Consider the following 10,003-nt stretch of genomic DNA (forward strand, 5'->3'; position numbering starts at 1 on the left):
GCAAATTTGCACATATAGATGATTAATGATTTGGTGTTGAGGGAGAGGGTTTGGATACACTTTTGAAGGATTCATTCGTAATAAAAATCATTCTTCTAAAAAATCCGATGTAGAAAATATTTATAGATTTTAAATTTGAAAATCAACTGTTTTAGGTTTATACGTATACGCATGAAATAAAAGATATTGTTTAACTTAGATATACATTTTTTAAAATATAAAAGTTTGCAATCTAAAACATTTAGTCAAGATCAAATATTTGCATTCGTTATAAACCTATTTTCATTGTATTGTTAAAACAAACAATTCATCATATATAATTCATTTCCACCTTTTACGGGTGCATGAAAAAACATAGATACATTCTCAAGGGTGTACATTAATTAAGAATCTCTTGTATAATATAAATTACCAAATGTTAATGATTGGAATCCAAACAATTACGCGATGCAAGCCACTCAACACCTAAGATATAGAAAGTCTTTCTAGCACAAACATGAATGGAAATAATTGTGCAAATGTTACAAAAAGTTGAAAATAACAGGCTAAAAAAAGCGCTTATGCCACTGCATAGTTAATAAACAACCTATTTGAAAAATATATATTACTAAAAATCCAATTAAAAAAGAAAGTCAAATATAAAATCTACTGCCTTTTCTCCCTTCCTTCCTCTTAATGAGTTGGGGATTTTCTCGAGAAATTTCCAGCCAATGTCGATAATCTGTTATTCGTCCAGACTGGAAGACTCCATCATGAGAACATAATCACCTCTCAGAATTAGATGAAACTTTCTGCATTATCATACTCTCAGCTGAGCTTATTGCTTCGGGCGATCCAGTTATCGTTATTTTCCTGTCACAACAGTATAATAAGAACAAGGGTATATATTAACACAAACTGTGAACAATGGACCGCTGCAAGGATATACCTATCAGAAGTGCCGGAAATGAAGTCACCTCGATCAGAAATCTTAATCCTGGCTCCGCTAGCCTGAACCGTCAGAGAAAACAAGTTTTAAGAGGAGGTAGATGCATTAGATATATTTATGTCTACATACTTGCCCCGGATTGAAACACCTAAACTTTACATATTTGCTTTATAATTCACCAGTCACTAAATTTTTCTTAGATTTCTGGAGACCTGCAACGCACCTAAAACTAAAATAGAAGCTCTACATAACATTTTAGATTTTCAGATGGAGAAAGATTAATGTCAGATGGCAGCAGCAACTGAGAGAGGAAAAAGAAAGAAAACTAGGCTTAAGGTCTTCGGTTTTCTGGAAGCCGCTCTTTGGGCACCATTTGTGGGCACCAATTCCAATTTCAGTTGTAGCTAGGGCTCACATCTGAATCAATCATTTGACATCGACATTTCACGCCTTCAAAATCTAGGTTCACACCCAAGATGGAATCATATGATCCACAGATATCAACGTTTTTTGTTTAATAAACATTGGCACGCCTTTATTAAAGAAAAATTAGTCTTTTATAGACTTACAAAATTTAATCACAACGGAGCTAATTATTAATAAGAACTTTAATCACAAAAGAGGTGTCATTTTGAATTATGCAAATGTTATGCCAGAAGCAAGCTATCCTGAATTTCAAAAGAAAAGAAAAAAGAGATCACTATGAGAAAACCTGAGTAATTTCCATGATGTTCCTCCCCCCACGACCAACGACAGCTCCAATATGTTCATCTGCAACACCAATTGTCAACGAGTTGTTTTCCTGCGCTCCAGCTGATGATCTCACAGGAGCCCCTTGTGATGATGAACCCTGCAAAGCATTGCTCATTATTTGTGTATTTCTATGGCTTTTTAGTAACATGATGCTTGCAAATGCTAAAAAGTGTAAAATCGCAAAAGAAAGCCCCATCCTCTTAAGTTAACCATGGCTATTAAAAAAACTTTACGAGAACGAAATAATTTTGTTCTGCATTTATCCGCATAATTAAAGAAAATTATCAACTTGAATTTCTTCCCAGAGATATTAATGAATCACAAAATTTTACTAACCCTGTTGTTTGGATATCTTCCTCCAATACCATTTGATCCATAGTTCACTCCATTGTAGGCTGGAGGAATTCCATAGCCAACTGATCCAGGAAAACCAGGAAAGGGGAGACCTAGTAGTTACGAGGAAGTATTAGCAACATAATGCAAGTTATACAGATTCAATAAGTATACTATCAAAATGGTCACAATAGCAATATTCACGCACATTACTAACTGAAGCTAAAGGTGTATAACTGGGATAAATTTAAAAGGAACAACTTTTTTTGTTTGACAAACATTGCAGAAGATACACGCGCACACACAAACACAAATACCTCTCTAGTACATGCCAAACAATTTCTCTTCACCTTCACCTTGTTATATAATCATACGTTTCAAATTTACATCATGTTCAGCGTGTCCAGGAGGATAAACAATATATTTTGGCAGTTTAAGATTATTATTGACCTTCAAAGTTTTTTCTATTCAGTTACTTATTTACTTTTTATTTGGCATGACATGTAAAGAGGGTTATGCATTTATCACATGCATGGTACATGCTTTTTACTAGTTGGTAATGTTAATTGAAAAGTAACGAAACTGTAACCCAGACAAAAAGTACTTTCATAGGTGAAACTATGAGGGTTTGGTGATAAAAAGAAAGCTTCAGGCAAACTACAAACATACTAAGCTATACCTGCATATGGAAATGGTGAATTCATCAATTGTGGATAATGAGAATCTTCGATAAGCTTTGAGATGATTAGAAAGATTGCTCGCATTTGCTCGTCAAGTGTTCCTATAACTGTCACTAGCCTGTCATTCATTCCAACATAATTCTGTTCTTGTGGTGATATCTTGATGTCTGCCTGGGAATCTTCAATAAATGACCTGCACATTTTTTTTTTTAATAACTATGTTTTCCAGAAAATACAGGAAACAATTTACATTACCAGCGGAAAAACGTGTTATGATTAGCATCAGCCTTTTGGAGTAACAGCAACATTGAATAAATCAAAGTATCAAAGATGAACATAAACATGAGCAACCTACAGGTCACTTCCACAGCTTAACTTTAGCTACACAGGCATCCCTGCATCTTTGGTTAGTATACATGATTACTTTCATCAAAATATATCAGATAATTCGCCTACTTCGCATTTTTGTTATTTAGGGCATGGACAACCAGAAAGTAAATGGAAAGAAGACCAAAGATTGGAAAGTGACCCCACTTTCTATTATTTTCCTGCTAGGTAAGTTGAAAGTGATTGGAGATTAGGTGGGAAGTGGAGGGTGCCACATCAGCATTTAACCCTTTTCACTTTCTCAAAAGAAAGTGAAGGGCAGAAGAGATAATTCTGTTTTCCAGTCCTCTTAGCATTTAATTTTATTGTTCACTTTCTACTGTTCACCTTCAATGATAACCAAACGTAACACGATAAAGTGAATGTCACATGACATGCCACCTCAACTTTCCATCTTTTCACTTTCTACCATCCGAACAACATTGTACAAATAGAAGGTAAATACTCTCTTAAAATTTATTTTCTATTTACTTCCCGGTTGCCAAATGTGCGCCCTTAGTTCAGCTACCCAGTATACTCAGCCTATGTGTTCAGTATGATTACGATCACATTCCACATGATTCATCCTCATTTCAATGCTATTGTTTTTCCTTTCTTACTCTCCTTATTAAATATCTAACTCACCATCTTCATTACTCTCAGTCTAACAGTATCTAGCACGAGCATTAGCAAGTAAATTATGAAATCATATGCATAATGCATTATAGTGGACGTAATTTTCATGCAGGTCAAAAGTGTTGAACCCAAGGTTTGAATCTTATTCTAGGTCTAGGTTTCATTTTTGCTTGATTAATATCGCTATTGGGAGGTTCATAGTCTTAGCACTTTCGTATTGGAAGTATTGGTACAGGAAATAAGTCAGTTGTAAACTCTTTATCCATTATTTTTGTACCCAATATAACGTTACCTAAATCTTAAGAATCATCAATAAAGACCTATCACTGTGTGTGCTTATTGATCAATAGCATCAGTTATAAACTTCAAGTTAGTTTCTAGGGATCAATAAAGACCTAGCAATATATGCATGCATTCACAAATTAATTTGTGTGTGCGCATGTGTATCTGCATGTACGCAAGAATTAAGTAACATAATATAAGAATATGCACCAATCTATGAGAATACTCTAACGACCAAGTAAATAATTGGCATGTAGGTAACAATGACCAGCTTGGACTGTGCATGACCAATCCTGTATTTCATAGGTAGCTGCAGACTCTTACATTACACCTCAATAATATGATTATACCCATATGTATGTATGTATGTGTCTGAAGACTTTAAACACATATAAACAGAACATAACATACATACGGTAATACACACTGGTGTCTCTGTAAGCATACAAGCTGCCAAGTCCTACTTTGTCAGAAATTTGAGACCCCATACTGGCTTCTCATATCCCCACCTATATCTAGCAACATAGGAAAGTAATGCAATTTTTTTTTGCCAAGATCTACTTTTGGGAAGGATCTGAGACCTCATACTTGCATCAGACCCCATACCCATAACAGGACCCCCATACCCATAACAGTACCATAGATAAGAGAATTAACGTAAATTGGTACTTGGTCCACAGCTAATTATTAATAAAAGGGTCGTTTTTTAGGACAAATGACAAGGCAGATGAACCTAGGAATTGGTTAAAGTCACTATAATAAGAAACTAATGAGAATCGCATAGTGATACAAACATCTAAAGGGGCTGAGAAAAGCTAATCTGATTAGGAAATATTTGGAAATCACAAAGAACGGAAGCTCATACTGATGCTAAGAGATTTCCAAAAGTTTCATCGAAGTAGTAGAGAAGTGTATGATTATAACTATGTTTTCCATCTTATACAAAGCTAGCAGACCTTCAGTTTAAATTTTTAAGATTGTATTTGCTAGTCTTTGAACGCTGCAGTAAATAACAATAGCACAGTGTGCCTGAAATTAATAATCTAGACAATAAGAAAGAAGAAAAGGTAAATAGAATAGTGTAACTACTAAAATGTAAACTCTAAAAATAGAACTGAATTTCACGATTCGTTAGTCAGAATCTGGAATGTGTAATAATAGCATAAATTATGGTTTACTCAGAGTCCTGCAATGAGAAAACTATACCTTATAGTTGATCCTCCTTTCCCAATGATGCCACCACATGAACTATTTGGAACAATGAGCCTAACTTTAGATCTACTATCAACATCACTACTTTCTTCAGCCTGCAAAATGCAGCAGATAGAAAAAGAGCTTCAGATAAAATTCAAGAGAGGTGCAGATGGATACAAGTTCTGTGAACGTTTAATATTACCTCACTAAGCAATTTTTCAAGGATCAATTCCATTGCTTTAACTACTTCACTAAGTGCTCCAGAGACCATGATTATCCTATCAGATGTTCCCGGAAAAAATTCATGATTGCGTGACAACTGAATACGAGCTCCAGATTGCGACTGAAATTCATTAATTGTGGATCCACCCTTCCCAATGATCGAACCAGCCGCAGTATTTGATACAAGAAACCTTATATGTGTCGGCTTCTCCTTATCATCTGAGCAATGTAACATGGAGAGCCAAGATTTGAGCAAATAAGTTATTGGCATAGTAAAACAGAAGAATACCATAGTAAATTAGTAATCATGGAGAGCAAAGAACTATGCAAATAAGTTGTTGGCATAGTATAAAAGGAGAACAGAAAATAAAGACGACATAATGGCATCTGACATAAAAAGAAAATTGGTAATATTGTTAAGCACAGAGATTGGTGGGGCTTACCCAAACATAAAAGCTATTGCCACTCAGATCATAGAACCGAAGCCATAAATTCTTGAGAAACTCAACATCCATGCACGTGATGTGATAATAAAGCAAATAAAGAGCCAACCTAATCAAGAGCCAAGCACTTCTGATAATGAAACTTACTCGTATTGCATTTCTAGACTCTTTGGAAAAATACCGTTGCACTTCTTCAAATGTCCATATGTATAAGTTGAAGGGTTTACAGGATAATGTAGATTTTTTCTCTCTCTACTTCAATCTGATGTTATCCTGGTAAGTTGAATTTTACATTTTAGTCACAAATGAGTAAGCATTTCAAGTTTATCCTTCTGTGGATTGCTCACCAAAAGTCCAGCTGGCTGAATCGTCCCCATCCTTCATAAAACCAACTACTACCATCTTTATGCAAAGGTCTCTTCCAATTCAGATCCTTAATTCCTGGAAAGAGTCAGCTTTATTTGTCCAATCCACATCGCTGATACTTTCACAATAATGCACATAGCATTCATACCAGAAGAAAGGAACCATAGCCATTGTGTTATAAACTATCGGGTCAAGAAGAAGGAAACAAAATAAATTACGATTCAACAAGCCATCAAAATACCACAATTATGGTTTCCAATCTTCAAGGCCACAGGAAAACAGCGGAAAGAAAAAATATGCAGAGTAATCTGGGCCTGCAAAAGGTATACCGCTGAAGGATTGTGAAGAGCAATAAATGTCATAAAAGTTTCGGGGAAGAGAGAACCAAGCTCTAGTCAACAAGGAAAATCACAGGCAACCTCTCAAGTCCATTGTTAAGACTACAAAATAAAGATTACATAATATTAAGGTGCCAAAGCATTGCAATATCAAGGTATTCCATTCATATGCTTTTTCTCAGGAAACTTTCCAGTCTTCCACCATATAGCAAGTTAGATTGCACGAACCATACTTTCACACAAATGGCAAGATTCATGGTCAACACTAACCAACCAACTCTTCAACATTATATGAACCAAAACAAAAGGAAAGTAGAGCAAATAAGAACATCGAAAATAAATTCAATAAACCTTAAACAAGGTTAACTTCATGGAATCAGCCTTTTCCTACTGAAAAGAACTGGACAGATGATTCGGCTCCATTTTTCTAGGTAGGCAAGTACTGAAGACAAAGATTCTAATGACATAGTCTAGGAATGGGAAGTTCATCAACCATTGGAAAAGTATCTAGTTGACGTGGCCTGTTTAATTTTGGAAGACTTCTCTTCCCAATGAGACAGGTTTAAAATGGACTTAGATAGAAGGCATAGTTAATGGGGTTCAAAACAATATTATGAATCAAGAGAATAATTACCAGAGTTCTATTTCTTTTTCACCAATGCCGTTATATTGAGATCTGCAATTTTATTGTGTGAAATGTATTTGTAATGGAAATTCAATGTTTGGTTGGGGGAAAAAAGTTGGTACAAAGGTTACATGACTTTATCATATATGGAATCGCTTGGAATACAATAGATTTGTTTGACAGGATATAAGGTTGCAGCTTGTGCTCCCAAAGTTTTTTATAATATTTAAGTAGATTTACCATTCCTAATTAAAATGTTGCAAATTAAACAATTGAACTATAAATCTAGATGCAGAATTTGCATCTGCAGCTCTATTTTCATGCAACTAAACAGGCCCCTCAAGCCCCTCAATAAATTAAGTGCTAATGTAGACAAGAGGAACAGATTTAAAAGTCAAAAGTTTTTAAGCAATAAAGCATGGAAAAGGACTACAATTGTCCTTAAGGACAAATTTTCAAAACCAACCTATTTACAAATTTAATAGCAGAAAACAACCTATTTCAGATTTAATTGCAAAAACCGACCTGGTTTCAGCACTGGAGCTGAAACCAGGTCGGTTTTTGAAAATTTTTATCCGAAACTTCACGGGAGTTGAACTCCCGTGAAGTTTCGTAGTTCAAATTTTTTTTTTTTTGTACTGGGAAACTTCACGGGAGTTCAACTCCCGTGAAGTTTCGAAAGTTTTTTCACAAAAACCGACCTGGTTTCAGCGCCAAGGCTGAAACCAGGTCGGTTTTTGCAATTAAATCTGAAGTGGGTTGTTTTCTGTGATTAAATTTGTAAATAGGTTGGTTTTGAAAATTTGTCCTTGTCCTTAACCTTAAATCTCAAGATCTTAAGAGAGCAGCACATCTTATCAACATCATGCAGACGAATTAAGGCATAAAGATCTCTAATTTAAATAAGGATCTGTCTTTGATCTGATCAAATGCTAGAGCATTTAGTAACTCTGTAAAGCAAAACTTAGGTCATAGCTCAATCCCAATCGATCTACCAATAACTAGAGAATATTTAGTAGCGATAATAGTAGTAATCATACTAATTTAAGGGTAAAGAAAAAGATGAGAGAACATAAAAATGGGATTTTTATCACCTTGAGATTCAAGAGGAGGAGAAGATCTGGGATGGTGTGAGTGCTTGGGGCCAGCTTCAGGCGACGAAACGTACTCAGGAGATTCCATGGATGATGATCGGAACGGAGAGGAGGCGGACGATGCGGCGGCGGCGGCGGGGGCGGCGGAAGGAGATCGAGATGGAGGACAGAAACTTAGGCCAGTCAAATCATCGGCTTTCGGGATAAAAATGATGAATGAAGATTGGATTGAGGGGTTTTTTATGTATATACCGCTATGTTAATTTTTAAATTAGACCCTTTTGATTTTGTTATTTTCATTTAGATTCTTTAATGTTTTCAAAATGGCTAAATAGCACTAATATACCCTATTGTTTCAACTACTATCACTTATACATGCCGACTTGTATTTAGTAGCAAAAAAAATACCTTATAAATTTTAAAACTTGCACTTCAATTTTTTTTAGCAGCACTTAAATACCCTCATGTCTTTATAACTAACAATTAAATACTCTAAGGTCTCTATAACTAGCACTTAAATACCCTAAAGTTTTTTAAAACATGCACATAAATATCCTCATTTATGCAAACTTGAGGGTATTTTAGAAACTTAAGGTTATTTAAGTGTCAAAATTAAAAAAATTTAGGGTATTTAAGTTCAGGTTTTAATAACCATAGGGTGTATAAGTGTAATAAAAAATAAGTGAGGGTATATAAGTGCAAGTTTAAAAAACTTTAGGGTATTGTCTTTCTACCAAATACTAGTGATGATATATAAGTAAAAATTAGATGGAAAATAGGGTATAGAAGTGATATTTAGCCTTACAAAATTATCCCTAAACATACTTGGTATTATACTCCTAAATTGTAATCAGTTCTTAATTTTAGTCTTTATCTTTTTAGAAAATAGAAATGAAAATTTCTATTTTAAAATACTTTAAATATTGTTAACGAACAATTAATGGTACTGTTTTCTTTCTTTTTCCATCTGTCTAAACTAGCAACAATAATCTCTATTCTTTAATTGTGCTCACGTTGATTGTTGGTTCCACTACCCACCAATAATTTTTTTAGAAAAAAGATGAGAACTCAGCATAAGATCTTAGCTCTAACTACATTAATTTATAACATGACTGTTTGCAAAGGAAAGTCCTAACTCTAAAGTCATGACTTATAAAATCAGTATCAACTTACATTATTAGCACAATATGTTTTTTCCCCGTATATGCACATATAAGCTGCTGATCTTGGAGACATCATTGATATGCTAAATAGTCGTGAACACCGTGCAAATGGCATATCATTTTTTTTCCCACTACAGTAATCCCTATTTTAAAATTTTTTTGACTTACTACAGTTCCATCCTCTGCTACAGATTTTCAAAAATGCTACAGTGTCCCCTTGTGCTATAGTGTTTTTTTCAAAAAAATGTTGCAGTATACAGTTTCCTGGTTGTCATTAATAATGCTACAGTAAATGCTACTGTGGCATTTTGTTGTGTGAGTGGGGGGCACTGATGCGTGACTTTTTCCAACCTCCCACACCCGATAGCCAACAGACCGGCCCACCCGAATAGAAACAACTATATATATAGCTGCTTAATGATTTCTTAGGTTTTGCAGGCAGGGGCGGAAATGTGTGCAGGAGTTTTGTTTTTCCTCTTTTGACTGCGGCAAGAAGAAACAAAGGAGCAAACGCAGGGGATTTGGGAAAAAGTGGTGGCCGGTGCAAAAGTAAAAGCAGAGGTTTTTCTTTCTAGGGTTT

At 34.9% G+C, this 10,003-nt stretch overlaps 1 protein-coding gene across 1 annotated transcript; it reads right to left on the minus strand.

Annotated features, from left to right (window-relative positions):
- LOC109850239 (protein BTR1-like) lies at window positions 472-8,473 on the minus strand. Its single transcript, XM_020420208.1, has 8 exons — window positions 8,261-8,473; window positions 5,375-5,613; window positions 5,185-5,285; window positions 2,694-2,887; window positions 2,018-2,127; window positions 1,641-1,778; window positions 929-990; window positions 472-852 (listed from the first exon to the last, which is right to left on the minus strand). The coding sequence occupies exons 1-8, from the start codon at window positions 8,346-8,348 to the stop codon at window positions 765-767; spliced, it is 1,020 nt and encodes a 339-aa protein (XP_020275797.1). The 5' UTR covers window positions 8,349-8,473; the 3' UTR covers window positions 472-764.

This window comes from Asparagus officinalis, chromosome 1, assembly GCF_001876935.1.
Source record: "Asparagus officinalis chromosome 1, Aspof.V1, whole genome shotgun sequence".
Lineage (NCBI taxonomy): Eukaryota > Viridiplantae > Streptophyta > Magnoliopsida > Asparagales > Asparagaceae > Asparagus > Asparagus officinalis.

Excerpts from the sequence above, each read along its gene's own strand:
- LOC109850239 (XM_020420208.1), bottom strand. The coding sequence starts at position 8,348 with ATGGAATCTCCTGAGTACGTTTCGTCGCCTGAAGCTGGCCCCAAGCAC. Across the intron at positions 5,614-8,260 it reads TCCTCCTCTTGAATCTCAAG|ATGATAAGGAGAAGCCGACA; the intron begins GTGATAAAAATC and ends TACATTGCTCAG. Across the intron at positions 991-1,640 it reads ACATCATGGAAATTACTCAG|GCTAGCGGAGCCAGGATTAA; the intron begins GTTTTCTCATAG and ends CTGACGGTTCAG.